General features: G+C 37.9%; 1 protein-coding gene across 2 annotated transcripts in view; it reads right to left on the bottom strand.

Moving 5' to 3' along the window:
* Positions 1–13780: 13780 nt before the first annotated feature.
* LOC120525099 (protein mono-ADP-ribosyltransferase TIPARP-like) overlaps positions 13781–21620 on the bottom strand; it is a 59481-nt gene continuing 51641 nt past the window's right edge. For both annotated transcript variants that reach the window (XM_039747102.1, XM_039747104.1), the window contains exon 7: positions 13781–19826. In XM_039747102.1, the coding sequence (XP_039603036.1) occupies positions 19376–19826 (451 nt within the window). In that variant the 3' untranslated portion in view covers positions 13781–19375. The remainder of the gene's footprint in view (positions 19827–21620) is intronic.

Raw genomic sequence — 21620 nt, 5'->3', positions numbered from 1 at the left:
CCTATACACCAAACTTCAAAGATGTACCCTGTGGACACAAAACAGATCAAAAGCTTGGAATAATGAAAAGCACAGGCACACATTTTTTTGGAGACTGCCCATTGCTTTATAAATATTGGAAAGAAATATTAATCATATGCTTACTGTTTTAGAAAAGATTATACACAGTAAACTTCACGAGGAAGTTTTAGGACTTCACTCAAAAGAAAATAAAGCCAACATTCCACATGCTGTCCAAAATAATTAAGAAAATTGCACCAAAATATCCTGCCTCACACTGGACATCTACATACAAAAAACTGCATATAGTTAAGGTGCTTGTCACTTCTGAATCTAATAAAGTTAATCTCACACTCCTCTTTTAGGGCAAGAAAGGCTATCATTTCTGTAATGCTTATCCCATTCTGAATTAGTTCAGAAATTAAAATTGTGTTTGCTGTGAGAGGGCGATGATATGGAGTTTGTGACCAATCAGCTGTGAGTTGTGAATACTTTAACTTGCCTCATGCATTTGTTATGAAAATCGTCATCAGTATCAGACAAATTATTTTTCAACAGGTTAACAACTGGACCACTAGTACAGATATGGCAATAACAAAACCTATTATATCCAAAAATGCTCACAACTTTTTCTTCTTCTTCTGAAGCATACATTAAAACACGTGGTTTTGATTTTTTCAGGTCAGAAAGACAGAATTTTCCAGGCAAGGTTGTTACACTCTTCGATCATAGTGCTGGATTGTGGTGACATGTTACGTGTTGATTAGCACGTGCAAGTTAAGAATGTCACTTTACTCTTATGTAACCATATACTGATGCATTTATTACTGATGAAATAGGAGGCCTGTTTTTATTTAGATGATAACATTTGTCCAAGGATAAACCTGTGCAGCATACATCTAAAGACACATTTAAATGACACAATTCAAATGGAGAAGATAAAGTACGAGGCACAAGGATATAAAAGGAAAAGGATAAAAAAAAAACCAAGAAAAAACTATCAAGACCAGAAGTGGATATAGCTCAATGGCTTCCTGGCTTTGTATTCCACAACCAGGTGTTCTGTGTGAAGCTGGCATGTTCTCTCTGTGTCTGCGGGAAACTTTCTTGCTAAATGCCAAAGAGGTGCATGTTGACTTAACTGGCAAATCCTTATTGGTCCAGTGTGAGTATGGTTGTATATGTGAGTAAAATTGAATGGATAGATAGATAGATAGGAAAAACACTAAAGAGAGATAAATAGATAAGTCAATACATATTGATAGATAGATAGGGCTACTATATAATGATAGATAAATCAATAGCACTTTATTTGTCTGCAGGGGAAATTTGGCTCATTCCCTTCTCTAGCATTGTGTCCTGCTTTGTGCTGTCTGGTTAATCTGTGGGACCCCTACAACCCTAACCTGCATTAAGTGAGTTTTAAGAGTCCAGCCTTGCATGTTTTGGATGAATTTTATTCAGCGTTGAATATAAGTGAACTTTTTAGAAAACCAAATATTTTTTAATTAAAGACCAAAAATAAGAGGGTACCGTCTTGCACATACCTAAACGTCTCAAGAGACCCTTAATTTTTACATGTTGCTGTTGTTTTTGTAGTATATAGACTGGAAAAACATGCCTAAATCCTTTATTGTTTATTTCTGCGTGTTGTTTTGAAATGCACTTACTGTCACAGGTTCTTTGCTGCCAACTAGTGGCTTGAGAAAGCAGTGTCCCCTATGATTATGGTGGCTAATGCCTCCTTGAGAATGATCTTTGGGGCTACAACATCCATGTGGTCCTGCCTAACTGCACTGATTTGCAGAGTGGCTGTCCAACAGTCTCATTCAATTGGACAATCAATGACAATATCAAAGGTCCTGCTCAGGCACGCATCCACATGGGGCCTAATTAGAGTCGTCAGTTAACGTAAAATGCAAGTCTTTAAGATGTGGAATTAAGGATGAGAAATGTGTACCTACTCTGTACTGTTAACACAGTAGTTACATGCTGTTAATATCTACAGCACCTATTAAAAGTATTTACCTCCTTGGAAGTTTTCACATTTTATTATTGTAAAACGTTGAATCATAGTGGATTTAATTTGGCTTGTCTGAGACTAATCTAAAGGAAAAAAAAAACTCTTTATAGAAATGAAAACAGAGCCCTGCAAAGTGGACTAAATTAATTACAAGAATAAAACACAAAACAATCAACCTCATTAAGTCCTAAGAGGTCAGCAATTAGTAGGTGCACCTTTGGTGGCCATGACAGCCCACAGTCTTTGTGCATGGGCTTCTATTAGCTTTGCATATCTGGACTCCTGTTTCTCCCCCCACCAAATTCTTTTTATAAGACTACTCAAGCTGTCAGGTTGTATGGGGATTGTGAGAAAACAGCCCTTTTAAAGTCTGGCCATAAATTCTCATTTAGCCTGAGCTCTGGGCTCTGACTCGGCCACTCCAAGAAATAAACATTGTTGTTTTTAAGCCCTCCTAAGTAGCTTTGGCTTTATGCGTGGGGTTTTGGTCTTGCAGGAAAACAGATCTTCTGCCAAGGTGAAGGTTTCTTGCAGAATACATCAGATTTTCTTCTAGGATTTTCCTGTATTTTGCTGCTTTAATTCCCCTCCCTTCCCTCACAGGCCTTCCAGGAGCTGCTGCAGACATGCATTCTCATAGCCAGAGGCTGCCATAATCATGCTTCACTGAGGGGATGGTGTGCTTTTGATAAAGTCCAGTGTTTGGCTGACACCAAATATGGTGTTTAGTCAAATGACCAGAAAGAGACTTAGACTTTTTTTTGTCTCCATCTCTTGACTTGTGCTTTTCAATTATGGAGTTTCTTGTTGTGTTATTTTGTCTTTATTGTGTAGGTTAACTGACCATACTGACTCAGCACAAATTGGACCTTTTAGATAAGGTGCATTTAGACTCCAGTTGAATGAAACCACTTGAAAGATGAGCTTCATTTTCTGTGACTTCTAAAACCAATTGGCAGCCTCAGTGATGATTTAGGTGTGTCATATTAAAGGAGGTGAATACCTATGAGATCAACCAGTTGGGTTTTATATTTTTATACTAGCTCTGTTACCTGGTCTTGCATGGGAAATTTCCTAAAATAATAGCCATCGGTTACAGTGCCAAGGGTTAATCAGATGTTCAAGTATTATGTAACTAACAGCACTTTTTGTTCATGATATTTGTGAGGTTACTGGAGCTGCTTACTCTTGAACATGCTACATACAATTACACAGGAGCAAAACATTCTTCAATCATCAATTCCTGCTTTTCCTAGTGACTGACTTGTTGATAAACATTTCAAAATGCAAATTTAGGGGGAAAAATATTCTTTTGAATTCAAAAGGTTATTAGTTAGAATTAGAAATTTTGGGTATAAATATAAATTTTACCTGGTAGCGCATCCTGTAAAAATGGTAGTTTCAGTCGGATTTTAATGTTACACTTTGATCTGTAATCTTGCACTGTTACGAAGATTTAGAGGGTTTACATTAAAAGCAATATACACTGAATTGTAGTTTCATTTAATGTATTACAGAAGAAATAATATAGCAAACTATGTACAATGTCAGCCTTCTCTGTGTCCTGTCCATGGGGACCTCAGTGAGCTGCACAAGTGTTTAAACTTACCAAGGCACTCAGGTGGAAAAAGGACACGGTGCCTAAGAACAGCTCACTCGATACAGCATTACCACCAACAAATAAAGAACACAAGGTGGCTAAAGTTCTTTTTCTGTAATGTCACCAAATTTCAATCAAAGCAGTCTATTGTGTGTGGAGGGAGGTTATTTATCAAATTATCCTTTCTTAATGGACACCTACCCAGATATACCATTCTGGTGAATTTCAGCTGCCTTATAATTAAATGGGAAATAGTGATTTTGTTGATGATATATATTATAGGGAGAGAGAGAGATACAGTCATATGAAAAAGTTTGGGAACCCCTCTTAATTCTTTTGATTTTTCTTTATCATGTGCTGAGCTTTCAAAGTAGCAACTTCCTTTTAATATATGACATAACTTATGGAAACAGCAGTATTTCAGCAGTGACAATAAGTTTATTGGATTAACAGGAAATATGCAATATGCATCATAAAAAAATTAGACAGGTGCATAAATTTGGGCCCCCAACAGAGATATTACATCAATACTTAGTTGAGCCTCCTTTCGCAAATATAACAGCCTCTAGACGCCTCCTGTAGCCTTTGGTGAGTGTCTGATTCTGGATGGAGGTATATCTGACCATTCTTCCATACAAAATCTCTCCAGTTCAGTTAAATTTGATGGCTGCCGAGCATGGACAGCCTGCTTCAAATCATCCCATAGATTTTTGATGATATTCAAGTAAGGGGAAGTGACGGCCATTCCAGAACGCTGTACTTCTCCCTCTGCATGAATGCCTGTGTAGATTTCAAACTGTGTTTTGGGTCATTGTCTCGTTGGAATATCCAACCCCTGCGTTACTTCAACTTTGTGACTGATGCTTGAACATTATCCTGAAGAATTTGTTGATATTGGGTTGAATTCATCTGACCCTTGAGTTTAACAAAGGTCCCAGTGCCTGAACTAGTCACACAGCATGATAGAATCTCCACCAAATTTGACAGTATGTAGCAGGTGTTTTTCTTTTAATGCTGTGTTCTTCTTCCACCATGCAAAGCACTTTTTGTTATGACCAAGTAACTCAATTTTTGTCTCATCAGTCCAAAGCACTTTGTTCCAAAATGAACCTGGCTGGACTAAATGAGCATTTGCATGCAACAAGCGACTCAGTTTTTGGCGTTTGCAGGTCTTTGGAGGTGATCTGTGGGTTGTCCGTAACCATTCTCACAATCCGGGAGTGATTCCAGACCCTCTAACGAGCCACCTAGAGTACTCCCTGGTGCAGTTTAAAAGGAGCCACCTGCCTGTGGAGGCTGAAGGACTGAGATAAAGAGAAAGAAGAAAAGAAAGTGCTCTTTTATTGTAGTGTGTGCTGGGACTGTGAAGGGATGGAATGATTGGAAAATGTTTCCCCTGTAAACAAAAATGTGTGTTTTGCTTTGAACTTGTACCTTGTTTCTGTGTTGGGTTTGGGTGTCTGGTGCGCCCCCTGTTGGCCACAATATATAGATATATATACAATGGTGTGGTGCTAATGCTGCTGCCTTGCAGTAATGAGACTGGTGTTTGCATCCAGAGTGTTCCCTGCGTTCAATTTGTGGGTGCTCTGGTTTCCTCCCACAGTCTGAACATATGCAGGTTAGGTGGATTGGCACTGCTAAATTGGCCCGTGTGTGTGTGTTCATCCTGCGGTGGACTGGCGCCACGCCCTCGTAATGTTCCTGGCACGTGGCTGATGATTTCTATGTTGTGCCTTGGTATAAGGTAATTCAAAAATCAGGATTTAAAAAGTTAGGACAAAATAGGGGAATTCCTATACACCAAACTTCAAAGATGTACCCTGTGGACACAAAACAGATCAAAAGCTTGGAATAATGAAAAGCACAGGCACACATTTTTTTGGAGACTGCCCATTGCTTTATAAATATTGGAAAGAAATATTAATCATATGCTTACTGTTTTAGAAAAGATTATACACAGTAAACTTCACGAGGAAGTTTTAGGACTTCACTCAAAAGAAAATAAAGCCAACATTCCACATGCTGTCCAAAATAATTAAGAAAATTGCACCAAAATATCCTGCCTCACACTGGACATCTACATACAAAAAACTGCATATAGTTAAGGTGCTTGTCACTTCTGAATCTAATAAAGTTAATCTCACACTCCTCTTTTAGGGCAAGAAAGGCTATCATTTCTGTAATGCTTATCCCATTCTGAATTAGTTCAGAAATTAAAATTGTGTTTGCTGTGAGAGGGCGATGATATGGAGTTTGTGACCAATCAGCTGTGAGTTGTGAATACTTTAACTTGCCTCATGCATTTGTTATGAAAATCGTCATCAGTATCAGACAAATTATTTTCAACAGGTTAACAACTGGACCACTAGTACAGATATGGCAATAACAAAACCTATTATATCCAAAAATGCTCACAACTTTTTCTTCTTCTTCTGAAGCATACATTAAAACACGTGGTTTTGATTTTTTCAGGTCAGAAAGACAGAATTTTCCAGGCAAGGTTGTTACACTCTTCGATCATAGTGCTGGATTGTGGTGACATGTTACGTGTTGATTAGCACGTGCAAGTTAAGAATGTCACTTTACTCTTATGTAACCATATACTGATGCATTTATTACTGATGAAATAGGAGGCCTGTTTTTATTTAGATGATAACATTTGTCCAAGGATAAACCTGTGCAGCATACATCTAAAGACACATTTAAATGACACAATTCAAATGGAGAAGATAAAGTACGAGGCACAAGGATATAAAAGGAAAAGGATAAAAAAAAAACCAAGAAAAAACTATCAAGACCAGAAGTGGATATAGCTCAATGGCTTCCTGGCTTTGTATTCCACAACCAGGTGTTCTGTGTGAAGCTGGCATGTTCTCTCTGTGTCTGCGGGAAACTTTCTTGCTAAATGCCAAAGAGGTGCATGTTGACTTAACTGGCAAATCCTTATTGGTCCAGTGTGAGTATGGTTGTATATGTGAGTAAAATTGAATGGATAGATAGATAGATAGGAAAAACACTAAAGAGAGATAAATAGATAAGTCAATACATATTGATAGATAGATAGGGCTACTATATAATGATAGATAAATCAATAGCACTTTATTTGTCTGCAGGGGAAATTTGGCTCATTCCCTTCTCTAGCATTGTGTCCTGCTTTGTGCTGTCTGGTTAATCTGTGGGACCCCTACAACCCTAACCTGCATTAAGTGAGTTTTAAGAGTCCAGCCTTGCATGTTTTGGATGAATTTTATTCAGCGTTGAATATAAGTGAACTTTTTAGAAAACCAAATATTTTTTAATTAAAGACCAAAAATAAGAGGGTACCGTCTTGCACATACCTAAACGTCTCAAGAGACCCTTAATTTTACATGTTGCTGTTGTTTTTGTAGTATATAGACTGGAAAAACATGCCTAAATCCTTTATTGTTTATTTCTGCGTGTTGTTTTGAAATGCACTTACTGTCACAGGTTCTTTGCTGCCAACTAGTGGCTTGAGAAAGCAGTGTCCCCTATGATTATGGTGGCTAATGCCTCCTTGAGAATGATCTTTGGGGCTACAACATCCATGTGGTCCTGCCTAACTGCACTGATTTGCAGAGTGGCTGTCCAACAGTCTCATTCAATTGGACAATCAATGACAATATCAAAGGTCCTGCTCAGGCACGCATCCACATGGGGCCTAATTAGAGTCGTCAGTTAACGTAAAATGCAAGTCTTTAAGATGTGGAATTAAGGATGAGAAATGTGTACCTACTCTGTACTGTTAACACAGTAGTTACATGCTGTTAATATCTACAGCACCTATTAAAAGTATTTACCTCCTTGGAAGTTTTCACATTTTATTATTGTAAAACGTTGAATCATAGTGGATTTAATTTGGCTTGTCTGAGACTAATCTAAAGGAAAAAAAAAACTCTTTATAGAAATGAAAACAGAGCCCTGCAAAGTGGACTAAATTAATTACAAGAATAAAACACAAAACAATCAACCTCATTAAGTCCTAAGAGGTCAGCAATTAGTAGGTGCACCTTTGGTGGCCATGACAGCCCACAGTCTTTGTGCATGGGCTTCTATTAGCTTTGCATATCTGGACTCCTGTTTCTCCCCCCACCAAATTCTTTTTATAAGACTACTCAAGCTGTCAGGTTGTATGGGGATTGTGAGAAAACAGCCCTTTTAAAGTCTGGCCATAAATTCTCATTTAGCCTGAGCTCTGGGCTCTGACTCGGCCACTCCAAGAAATAAACATTGTTGTTTTTAAGCCCTCCTAAGTAGCTTTGGCTTTATGCGTGGGGTTTTGGTCTTGCAGGAAAACAGATCTTCTGCCAAGGTGAAGGTTTCTTGCAGAATACATCAGATTTTCTTCTAGGATTTTCCTGTATTTTGCTGCTTTAATTCCCCTCCCTTCCCTCACAGGCCTTCCAGGAGCTGCTGCAGACATGCATTCTCATAGCCAGAGGCTGCCATAATCATGCTTCACTGAGGGGATGGTGTGCTTTTGATAAAGTCCAGTGTTTGGCTGACACCAAATATGGTGTTTAGTCAAATGACCAGAAAGAGACTTAGACTTTTTTTTGTCTCCATCTCTTGACTTGTGCTTTTCAATTATGGAGTTTCTTGTTGTGTTATTTTGTCTTTATTGTGTAGGTTAACTGACCATACTGACTCAGCACAAATTGGACCTTTTAGATAAGGTGCATTTAGACTCCAGTTGAATGAAACCACTTGAAAGATGAGCTTCATTTTCTGTGACTTCTAAAACCAATTGGCAGCCTCAGTGATGATTTAGGTGTGTCATATTAAAGGAGGTGAATACCTATGAGATCAACCAGTTGGGTTTTATATTTTTATACTAGCTCTGTTACCTGGTCTTGCATGGGAAATTTCCTAAAATAATAGCCATCGGTTACAGTGCCAAGGGTTAATCAGATGTTCAAGTATTATGTAACTAACAGCACTTTTTGTTCATGATATTTGTGAGGTTACTGGAGCTGCTTACTCTTGAACATGCTACATACAATTACACAGGAGCAAAACATTCTTCAATCATCAATTCCTGCTTTTCCTAGTGACTGACTTGTTGATAAACATTTCAAAATGCAAATTTAGGGGGAAAAATATTCTTTTGAATTCAAAAGGTTATTAGTTAGAATTAGAAATTTTGGGTATAAATATAAATTTTACCTGGTAGCGCATCCTGTAAAAATGGTAGTTTCAGTCGGATTTTAATGTTACACTTTGATCTGTAATCTTGCACTGTTACGAAGATTTAGAGGGTTTACATTAAAAGCAATATACACTGAATTGTAGTTTCATTTAATGTATTACAGAAGAAATAATATAGCAAACTATGTACAATGTCAGCCTTCTCTGTGTCCTGTCCATGGGGGACCTCTTTAGTGAGCTGCACAAGTGTTTAAACTTACCAAGGCACTCAGGTGGAAAAAGGACACGGTGCCTAAGAACAGCTCACTCGATACAGCATTACCACCAACAAATAAAGAACACAAGGTGGCTAAAGTTCTTTTTTCTGTAATGTCACCAAATTTCAATCAAAGCAGTCTATTGTGTGTGGAGGGGGGAGGTTATTTATCAAATTATCCTTTCTTAATGGACACCTACTGCCCCAGATATACCATTCTGGTGAATTTCAGCTGCCTTATAATTAAATGGGAAATAGTGATTTTGTTGATGATATATATAATAGAGAGAGAGAGAGAGAGAGATACAGTCATATGAAAAAGTTTGGGAACCCCTCTTAATTCTTTTGATTTTTCTTTATCATGTGCTGAGCTTTCAAAGTAGCAACTTCCTTTTAATATATGACATAACTTATGGAAACAGCAGTATTTCAGCAGTGACAATAAGTTTATTGGATTAACAGGAAATATGCAATATGCATCATAAAAAAATTAGACAGGTGCATAAATTTGGGCACCCCAACAGAACTATTACATCAATACTTAGTTGAGCCTCCTTTCGCAAATATAACAGCCTCTAGACGCCTCCTGTAGCCTTTGGTGAGTGTCTAGATTCTGGATGGAGGTATATCTGACCATTCTTCCATACAAAATCTCTCCAGTTCAGTTAAATTTGATGGCTGCCGAGCATGGACAGCCTGCTTCAAATCATCCCATAGATTTTTGATGATATTCAAGTAAGGGGAAGTGACGGCCATTCCAGAACGCTGTACTTCTCCCTCTGCATGAATGCCTGTGTAGATTTCAAACTGTGTTTTGGGTCATTGTCTCGTTGGAATATCCAACCCCTGCGTTACTTCAACTTTGTGACTGATGCTTGAACATTATCCTGAAGAATTTGTTGATATTGGGTTGAATTCATCTGACCCTTGAGTTTAACAAAGGTCCCAGTGCCTGAACTAGTCACACAGCATGATAGAATCTCCACCAAATTTGACAGTATGTAGCAGGTGTTTTTCTTTTAATGCTGTGTTCTTCTTCCACCATGCAAAGCACTTTTTGTTATGACCAAGTAACTCAATTTTTGTCTCATCAGTCCAAAGCACTTTGTTCCAAAATGAACCTGGCTGGACTAAATGAGCATTTGCATGCAACAAGCGACTCAGTTTTTGGCGTTTGCAGGTCTTTGGAGGTGATCTGTGGGTTGTCCGTAACCATTCTCACAATCCTGTGCATATGCCGCTCCTATTTTTTTCTTGGCCTGCCAGACCTGCTGGGTTTAACAGCAACTGTGCCTGTGGCCTTCCATTTCCTGATTACATTCCTAACAGTTGAAACTGACAGTTTAAATCTCTGAGATAGCTATTTGTAGCCTTCCCCTGGACCATGATACTAAACAATATTTGTTTTCAGATCTTTTGAGAGCTGCTTTGAGGATCCCATGCTGTCACCAGAGGAGAGTCAAAGGGAAGCACAACTTGCAATTGACTTCCTTAAATACCTTTTCTCATGATTGGATACACCTGTCTATGAAGTTCATGGCTTAACGAGCTAATCCAACCAATTTGGTGTTGCAAGTAATCAGTATTAAACAGTTACATGCATTCAAATCAGCAAAATTACAAAGGGAACCCAAATTTTTGCACAGCCAGTTTTTCACATTTGATTTAATTTCATACAACGAAATACTGCTTCACTAAAAATCTTTGTTTGGAAAACACCCCAGTACTCAGATGTTACTAGGAAATGAAAGACATACCACTATTATCTTTTTTTGTTGAAAGTAAATTATTATGCAGGCTGAGAGGGGTTCACAAACTTTTTCATCAATCTATATAGATATATTGTAGATTAATATACAATTTATTTTTGTATAGCCCAAAATCACACAAGAAGTGCCACAATGGGCTTTAACAGGCTCTGCCTTTTGACAGCACCCCAGCCTTGACTCTCTAAGAAGACAAGAAAAAACTCCCAAAAAAAAACCCTTGTAGGGAAAAAATGGAAGAAACCTTGGGAAAGGCAGTTCAAAAAGAGACCCCTTTCCAGGGAGGATGGGTGTGCGTGGGTGTCAAAAAGAATACATAATACACAGAACAGAACAAATCCTCAATACAGCATAAAAAATAAAAAATTGACAAGTATGGAACAGAATTTAACAGTAGATGATAGTTCATGATATGATTTGGATTTTTTACAGCCCTGAAGACCTCAGCCATCAAGCTGCCTCCCCCATTTGGCCATTCCACAGTTGAGTCAGTGCTGGGCCAGCCAATCCGATGAAAGGACCCCTCTACCCCACGATTCCTGCGATATTCCATCAAGGATGGTGGGCTGTGGCACCAAGTGCCACATTTGAGGACCGAAAAGAGAAACAGAATAGGTGAGGGATAGTAACAAATTATAACTATCATGTTACTTATGTTTTAGTGCTAATAACTAACAACAGAGATGCAGTCTGTATAGTTAATCAGCAGCTGTAGTCAGGGTATGCTAAACTGAAGTAGTGAGTCTTCAGCTGGGATTTGAAAGCTGAGACTGAAGGGGCATCTCTTATAGAAGCAGGCAGACCATTCCACAGTTTAGGATCCCTGTAACTAAAAGCTTGACCTCCCACTGTTATTTTATTAATTCTTGGAATATATATTAATTGTGCAGGTCTACAATCTTGTCCTTGACATCCTTTGACAGCTCTTTGATCTTGCCCATGGTAGTGGAGAGGTTGGAATGTAAGAAATTGATTCTGTGGACAGGTGTGCTTTATACGCATAACAAGTTGAGATCAGGAGCATCTGTAATTGATTGCCTGATTGTATTTGTGGGAGTCAGAATTCTGGCTGGGTTGTAGGGGATCAAATACTTATTTCACTTAATGACATGCAAATCAATTTGTAACTTTTATGTAATGTCTATCTATCTAATGTGTTTTGTCTGGATCTTTGGTTGATACTCTGCCTCTCTATGTTAAAATTAAACAACTATAAAAATTACAGACTCTTCATTTCTTTGTAAGTGAGCAAACTTACAAATTCTGCAGGGGATCAAATAATTATTTCCACCAGTGTACCTTTAGTGCCTTTCCCCCCTATTTGCATGTGTAAATGGCTTCATCAGTGCTCCCTGTCACAAGGTGTAATTTCCTGCAAAGCCTTCTTCTCAGTCTCCTGTCCAGTTTTGTACTTTCCATCTTTGAAGGCGACTCTCTCAGCGTGCACATTTACCCTTCCTCGTGCTTCTCACACTTAAAACTTGTGTGTCACCAAAGCCAAAAACGGACCAATCTGATTGCTTAGAGAGACTGGAAAACAGACCTTATTGCTTTATTATATAGTAGATAGACAGATATAGAGATAGATTTAGACCACTTTCAGAGATGTGATTTCACTTTGATATGAAAGAGTCTTTTTCAGTTATTCAGTGCCAAAACAGCCAGTACCTTTTATATAACACTGTAGTTGCACTGTGAATTGGATGCTGGTAACTGAAAAAGTCCATCATAAAGAAATGCTCAAGCCCAGCATCGCCAAGTCTTTGTTCTGCACCTGAGTCATGTCAATAGACCTATCAGCCAAACTGTGTGCAACTCCATTATTAAGCATCCAAGTATTGACTTTATTAATAAATAAATTACAACCATATAAAAAATAAGAAAACAATTTATTGATAGTGATTGTTAAAACAAAGTACAATATTATGGATAAATAAACTGGTAGTGTTCTCTCTCACAATGAATGCTAACCGCTGCTTTATCATCACACTGTATACAGTACATTATACAAATATATATAAAAAAAAGTAACACCATTATGACAATGCATAAACCACAACTGTTACAGCTGTTCAGAACACACATGTATGATCTTCTTCTGATTGGATTAGTGGATATGGCGCATTAAGCTGCTTTGTCAGTCAGTACTTAAGAGCGTCACTTCAGATATGCTAGGATAAAATGAAAACAACTTGTATAAAATTTATAACTCCATTCAAGTATAAAACAGGTCACTGAATTGGTTGTGACAGGGATCTCAAACTCTGGTCCTGGGTTTACAGGTTTTCATTCTAACCCTTTGCTTAATTGGTGACCTGTTTTTGCTGCTAATTAACTCTGATCTGCTCAGGTCCACAAAACACTTTAACAGAGCTCTTAGAAAAGAGAAAATGAACAATTTCAGAAATGTATGCTACTGCACAATGACAGCAGCAACAAGCCATGGAATTAAAGAACAGGTTTAATTAACTACAAGACTCAACACCTAATTAAGCAACTGGTTGGAATTTGAGGCCCTGACCTTAGTTGGTCTACTGTTGGCTCACTCACTTCACGTTTCATTTCTGTTTAAGGAAAGAGATGAAGCAATTCAGGGGAACAAATCTTAAAAAAAACAAGTCAATTAAAATTAATTCAAAAGAAGATAATCAGCAGCAAAAACAGGTCACTACTTAAGAAAAGGGTTAGAATGAAAACCTTCAGCCACTGTGGTCCTCCAGGACTGGAGTTTGAGATCCTTGTGTTATGATAACACCCAAATTGAAAAGGGCAGAGTTTCTGTATGTTAGTTTGTAGTACATATTCCACTGGCATAAAACGATGTCATTTTCACTTTAAAAACATGGCTTTGTCTACTAGGATGTACATCTTTTTGTTTGTTTCTAAAACACAGGCAGATAACAGAAGAATACAAAGACATTCAAGCATGTCACCAACTGCAAATGCACATATATTTACTCACAGCAACACTACAGGGACTCACCAGACTTCTTAAGGCTTTGATACCGCAGTTTATGGTGATGCCTGCTGCCTCAAAAGATCCACAAGACCAAGCGTTAATTCATATCACTCTTGTGTGCAGTGTGTCCCAATCCTGGCCCTTACAGCCTCTGCCAGCTGCAACTTAAATACTCCAAGTGTAATCAATTTTTGTATTTAGTTGAACAATTTTGGCATTTACTTTGAACCTTCACAAACACACAAGATTGTGTTTTTATTTTTTCAAATAAAGCACATACATATTTGCCACCACTTTCAGTGTATTATTCGCTGCACAATTAAAAAAAAAATAACAGTCATGCCTACAATTAGAAATGACAAAATAAAGTATATGCATAAAGAAAGAGGGTAATGTTTACTAAACCTATTTAATTTAAAATTTGGAATTAGTCTGATGAAAAAATTGGTTAGGACAAAAGTAAAAGCACAAGCCCAATATACCAAAGAGTTCATTATGGAACTTGAAAATACTAGCATGGCAGAGTTGAATTAAAAAGCTTAATGGAATGAAAAGACTTCAGGTTATTAAGTCTATTTATAAACTAAAACAAATATTAAGTGCAAGACTCTACAGAAAAAAACAAAAATCAAACTCTTATTAAGAAAATGGTAGGAATGAAAAGTGTGATTATTATGGACCAAAAGTTGGGAATCAGCCACTTCAGTTCAGCCTGTGTTGAATGAGCCGGATTTAAAAAAAAAAATACAAAAAAAAGAGGTACAAATGGCTGGCATGACATTACAGAGTTTAAAAAGCACACCTTTGCTAAAGTTCAATTAGAGCAGTTTCTCCATTTACAAGAAGCAAAGTAACACTGACTTTTCACATTGCTTTTAAGACTAAAAAAGGAAACGGTTTGGTGCTGGAAGGCATAAATGATGATGCGGATGGTGATTCATATAAAGTGCATTTTGCGGTACCAGAATACAAAGAAAACAATCAATTGGTGAAGCTGTTCAGTCAATACTTCAACCAAAGACTGAAACTACAACCCAAACAGGTTGAAAAAAATGCATAAATTGCAGAGCGTAAGATTTTCTCTTGCAAAGAAATGTTGCAGTCGCCGATTCTCCAGTTCAATGAGTAAGCAAATGTGCAGATTAAAGTACCTTATCATGACGAGCTGAGCATCAAATGGCTTAGCGGCAATGATCTTCATCCAGGTCCTCATTCATAGTGCAAGACTGCTGAACAAATCAGAAGTCACTCTGCCTCTTTTTGCTGAGGTGGTGGGAAAGCTGTGCCATTGAAATATTCACAAAGTGCATCCTCACGGTGAATGTGTTTAAATACATAATGGTGGTCTCCGGAATACTATGTGAAAGCTGTCATATCACTTCAGCTTTACATAGAGAGAGGTTCACAATGTTGTTTAAGAAGAGTAAACCTCTCCTCGGCCTAGGCCACCAGTGATGCTGTTGGAAGAGTTCAGAAGAGGGATGGCTATTTCAGTCTTTTGTCTCTAGTGTGGTTTATAGGTAAATCACAGCTCTGTTTTTGTTTATAACGAGTCTGGGTCCAAGCATTAAAATACAATTTTTCTTTAATTCAATATTTCTTAAGTTGCAGTTTGTTTAGTTGGTATAAACACTTGCACCACATTATTCCAGGAATTCCCCCCTTTTGTCCCCTAGTTAGTGAGAAGTTAAGCAAAATTACACTTTTTATTGGCTGAATAGAATTAGATTACAATATGCAAGCTTTCGAAGCAGCTCAGGCTCCTTCTTCAGGCAAGATCTGATATCTTGTATGAATAGGTAAAGCTCCCTTAAACAGCTGGGGTGAAAGGTTACTATGAGAAAGGAGAACAGCAGAAATAAAATCAAACGTCTCATCGAGAATTCAACAATATACACAGTAATGACATCCCACACATTGTCTTACAGCAGATGTGGCAAATATTAAAAGACAAGCAACTGTTATGGTAGCTGTTGTGTGCGAGCTTGGGGGGCCATGTAATGGATATTTCTGCAGCTGTTTAAGAACAGATTGACAAGAGAGGGGGGCTGCATGGGAGCTCAAGTGTTTTTTTTTGTCTTTGCAGTGGGTCAAAATAAGCTTTTCTTTCAAACCAGTCTGAATCAGTAGGGCAAATGATTGGGGCTCACGTCAGAAAGGGCCTGCAAAAAATTTAAAAAAAAAACCCATCTTCAGCAGCAGTCAAGTGGCATTCGGTAAGTTAAGAAAACTAAAACTAAGGTTTTTGTCTTCCATTTAGTTCTTACATTTTTCTTGGAAGTTACTCAGTTCATTGTTCACACAAGTACAGTGTACAAGTACAAGTTGCTCGGTTTTTAACCAATATTGCATGTAAATGTATACCTATACATAACATACATATTTACACAACGTCAGAAACAGAATACTTGAGTAGTCAATAGAAGATTGATGTATCTGTGTGTGTATTCAGTAAATTTGTTAGAAATCTATCAATTCTACACATAAATCAATATTTGGATAAAATGGCAGCTCAGAGTCAAAAAATACAAATCTGGGCAGTGAAAAGCTTTTCAAATTGTATTTAGTATAGCAATGAAGCAGAAACACTGTCATAATTGCACTGTATGGACAGGTGCCATCGCTATTCTAGTGCACATGGGCAATCTGATGCCTGTGAACAGCACTACTGAACAGTATTTTCTTCTTTAGCTACCAATATTTGGATATTTTTTAAGTATTTGAACCAGAGTGCCACTACTGCTGGTACAGTCTATCGTTCTCCAAGCCTTGATGTTAATAAGTTAGGATGAAATAGTATGGAAATATTTGTGTGATTTTCTAAACTGAATGTAAATGTATGCATTTTTACTTGTTTATTCTAAAAGGATCAATCTTAAGTCTGTTTAACTAAGTTCATTGCTAATCCCCATGGCAGATAACAATATAATAACAATATAACTTAGAAGAAAGAAGAAAGGAAGAACATCTACATATCATTGGCCTGCCAAACAGTGATGGCTGGACAGAGGTTTAGTTTGGGCATCGTTTTAGCTGCTGCTTTATTTAAAGATGCCCCAGAGAGCTTTTTTATCACCAGCCCATGTAGAGGTGATGCTGCACGGAAAATGTAGGAAAGGGGCTGACACGGAGAGATGAGCAGATGTCACCAGGAAGTGCGCCACTCAGTTTTTAGAAGTGGTCTCTGCGTGGCTGACTAAGCTTATGCTATGCGGAGGTCAATTCTGAGACACATTTCAGGTTTTTGGTAGTGTACTGCATTGTAAATCTTCAAATTGTGGTGCAAATCCATGGCAATTCAGCCCAGCACGGGAATTTATGAAAAACATTTAAAATGGAACCATAGCTGACATGGACACAGTGAATTAAACAAGAAGAGAACATGGACAAAAACTCATAACACAAATACAGTAAGTAGTAAACACACCATTTCAAAGAACAAAAGAACAGCTGACATGAAATTCCACTGCATGACTGAAATTAGTTATATTGGTACAATCCCAGATAATGTCTAAATTTAATCTCATCCATTGTCCCAAGATTACTAAGGCCTTTCTGCTACAGCAAATAAAAATGAATTATGACATTTCCACAAACTAAACATGAACCCTGTCTACTAGGAGAGATTTTTCAGTGTTTCACAACAAATCTGTTACTACTATGTTACTAATCTGTTACTATTTGTTATCTGTACTGTGAATCACTGTGACAGATGACAGATTTGACTTATACTATGTACCTATAAAAATTAGTTTTAATAAGGTTACTCATTTACAAGAATATATTCATAAGCTGAAAGGGTTGAATGGTGAACTCATTTGTTCATCATTAATCAGTTAAATCTTCACTGGTAAGTATGTAGCATGGACATTTATGCTGCAAGACGATGGCATTTTATCATTGCTTGGGCACCAATATCCAAACAAAACACTATATGCAGTTTAACAATAAAAACATTGCACATCCACAAAAGGCTCCAAGCAATTTTGCAATTGTAATTCTACGTTCAAAGCAGACATAAGCATCTCAAGACGTATTTCTATTCCAGGACCTCACTACATAAAACATTAACGTATCCTAACATTCAAACCTGCTTAATCCACATTGTTGTCATTGGGTGGTCAGAGCCTATCTTCACAGCACTACTTGCAAGGCAGGAATCAACGCTGGAAGGGACAGCAGTAAAATGCAGTGGCCTACTTATAAAGCATACAGGGCCAATCTAGAATTATCAGCAAAACACACACGGGAAAGTCAGGTTGGCAGGAGGAACATCCCCACAGACATACATATGTGCAAACTCCAGACAGTGACTGGGCATATTAATTGAAGCAACTCACTAACTATACATAATGAACACTAACTAACAATAAACAAATATTTTTGATATTAATGTATTTAATATGGGCTTCTTTTTTTGATAGGCACCCAAAAATAAAGGCTTATTAATGCTGGCCCCTTGTAATACTGTGCTTGTGGTTTACTAATTTATTGTAATTTAGAGCAGGTCCTCATGTGATTGCTTTTGGACACCTCCCAACACCCACACCATCCCCAGGTAGTTGGCAATTACAGGACACAGTCTACCCTGATATAATCCTCTCTGCAGGCAAACTTACTATTCATACTTTACAGACCTGCCTAAATACAAAATCATGTTGTGCTGAGGCCTGCAAACATTGTCAGTTAAGTTAAATTTGGCATGGATGATGGCTGAGATCTTAAATGCAATGAAAAGCAGCAGATACAGTTTACTACAGTGAACAATGTTAAGAAAACCACAGCTATGGAAAAATGGAAAATTCCCAACTGAAGGCTAGAGCAGTTAACCTTTACGTATTGCACACTGTTGTTTTAATTTGTAACTAGAATGGTTACTCAAAATCTGAAGGCTTCTAAAGTTAATTGACCTTCGTGCCAAAATGTGCAATTTTGAAGCAGAACACTTAAAACTATACAGATAAACATGGCCAACATTAGAAAGTGAGAAGAAAGAAATCCAATTTAACTTTAAAAATACATAAACACACACTTTTGAGTTTATGCACCAAAACAAATGAAATGTTAGATGTTTTAAACTGGAGTGTTATTTATTGTGCCAGTTATATCATTAATTGGAACTTGGAGGACGAAATGTCTGCCTTGTGGTGTGACTTTCCATCTTCAGGTTTATTTCTATTCTGCTACTCTTTGAAGAACACAGAAATGCATGGCTTTCTGTCCTGCAACTAATAAACAGTCTACAGGAAGACAAATAATAAGGAGCTTGTTTGTTCTTGGATTTGTCTTGGATGAGCAGTGAATTCATTCTTTGTATCTCTAACCATGTCATACAGACTTCTCTGACCCTGCCTGCTAAGTTTACCCTTGTCATTCTCCCACGCAGCAGCTGTGAAAATAAATGGGTTGCTAGAGAGGAAAGAATATGTATGTGTATGAACTCTTTCAGTTCTTTGGTAATAATCACTTCCTGACAAGTCATTGGAGAGGCACTGGCTGAAGAGCCACATACATCATCTTCTCCACTATAACATGAGAGTTAACAACTCTTTTATCTCACAGGACATGGCAGCGAGTCTTCACTTGCTGAAATTCTTTGCTTTCAGTCCACATTTACAGTTGGTAATAATGGTTTATACTTGATTAAGAAATAAGGGTAGCACTGGTCATTTTCAAAAATCACATATATACTTGGATCTGTAAGTTTATCAACGCAAGAGTCATAAAGATCACTGGTAGGGTTATCCAGATGCACAGGTGGAGGTCGACGCATGTCCGGTTTTCCCACAACTGATTTTCCAACCAGAACTTTGGATAGGAAAACATAATGTTCTCCATTCTGAGATGGTTGTGCATAGCGATGGGAGTAGCTGGCATAACGAGCAAAGTAACTTCCTTGTCCATAAACGGTGGCGTGTTTGCCAGAGAGTCGAGGATCAAAATTATGCTTGCAGATAGCATCAATTGCACACTGGGAGGTTCCATGGAAGAGGTGACGTTCATTACGCAGCTTTTCCTGCGGAGACATCTTTCGGAACATGTATTCCTTTTTGCTACAAAAATACAGGAAGGAAAGACCTGAGTACATAAAGAATATCAGAAATCATACAATAACAATTGATCTAGGATGTTGACACATTATGTTAAACAGATGTTAATACAGTGGGATGCAAAAGTTTGGGCAACCTTGTTAATAGTCATTACTTTCCTGTATAAATCGTTGGTTGTTACGATAAAAAATGTCAGTTAAATATATCATATAGGAGACACACACAGTGATATTTGAGAAGTGAAATGAAGTTTATTGGATTTACAGAAAGTGTGCAATAATTGTTCGAAAAAAATCAGACAGGTGCATAAATTTGGGCACCGTTGTCATTTTATTGATTCCAAAACTTTTAGAACTAATTATTGGAACTCAAATTGGCTTGGTAAGCTCAGTGACCCCTGACCTACATACACAGGTGAATCCTATAATGAGAAAGAGTATTTAAGGGGGTCAATTGTAAGTTTCCCTCCTCCTTTAATTTTCTTTGAAGAGTAGCAACATGGGGGTCACAAAACAACTCTCAAATGACCTGAAGACAAAGATTGTTCACCATCATGGTTTAGGGGAAGGATACAGAAAGCTGTCCCAGAGATTTAAGCTGTCTGTTTCCACAGTTAGGAACATATTGAGGAAATGGAAGACCACAGACTCAGTTCAAGTTAAGGCTTGAAGTGGCAGACCAAGAAAGATTTCGGATAGACAGAAGCGAAGAATGGTGAGAACAGTCAGAGTCAACCCACAGACCAGCACCAAAGACCTACAACATCATCTTGCAGCAGATAGAGTCACTGTGCATCGTTCAACCATTTGGCGCACTTTACACAAGGAGATGCTGTATGCGAGAGTGATGCAGAGGAAGCCTTTTCTCCGCCCACAGCACAAAGAGAGCCGCTTGAGGTATGCTCAAGCACATTTGGACAAGCCAGCTTCATTTTGGAATAAGGTGCTGTGGACTGATGAAACTAAAATCGAGTTATTTGGGCATAACAAGGGGCGTTGTGCATGGAGGAAAAAGAACACAGCATTCCAAGAAAAACACCTGCTACCTACAGTAAAATATGGTGGTGGTTCCATCATGCTGTGGGGCTGTGTGGCCAGTGCAGGGACTGGGAATCTTGTCACAGTTGAGGGACGCATGGATTCCACTCAGTATCAGCAGATTCTGAAGACCAATGTCCAGGAATCAGTGACAAAGCTGAAGCTGCGCTGGGGCTGGATCTTTCAACAAGACAACGACCCAAAAACACTGCTCAAAATCCACTAAGGCATTCATGCAGAGGAACAAGTACAACGTTCTGGAATGGCCATCTCAGTCCCCAGACCTGAATATAATTGAAAATCTGTGGTGTGAGTTAAAGAGAGCTGTCCATGCTCGGAAGCCATCAAACCTCAATGAACTAGAGATGTTTTGTAAAGAGGAATGGTCCAAAATACCTTCACCCACAATCCAGACTCTCATTGGAACCTACAGGAAGTGTTTAGAGGCTGTAATTTCTGCAAAAAGCGGATCTACTAAATATTGATTTCATTTCTTTTTTGTGGTGCCCAAATTTATGCACCTGCCTGATTTTGTTTGAACAATTATTGCACACTTTCTGTAAATCCAATAAACTTCATTTCACTTCTCAAATATCACTGTGTGTGTCTCCTATATGATAGATTTAACTGACATTTTTTATCGTAACAACCAACGATTTATACAGGAAAATAATGACTATTAACAAGGTTGCCCAAACTTTTGCATCCCACTGTAACTTAGATGTGTTTTCTTTATATTCTCATGAAAAAAATGATGGCT

This window comes from Polypterus senegalus, chromosome 3, assembly GCF_016835505.1.
Source record: "Polypterus senegalus isolate Bchr_013 chromosome 3, ASM1683550v1, whole genome shotgun sequence".
NCBI lineage: Eukaryota > Metazoa > Chordata > Cladistia > Polypteriformes > Polypteridae > Polypterus > Polypterus senegalus.
The sequence above is the reverse complement of the archived record's forward strand: the minus strand, read 5'-3'. Positions and strand labels throughout refer to the sequence as shown.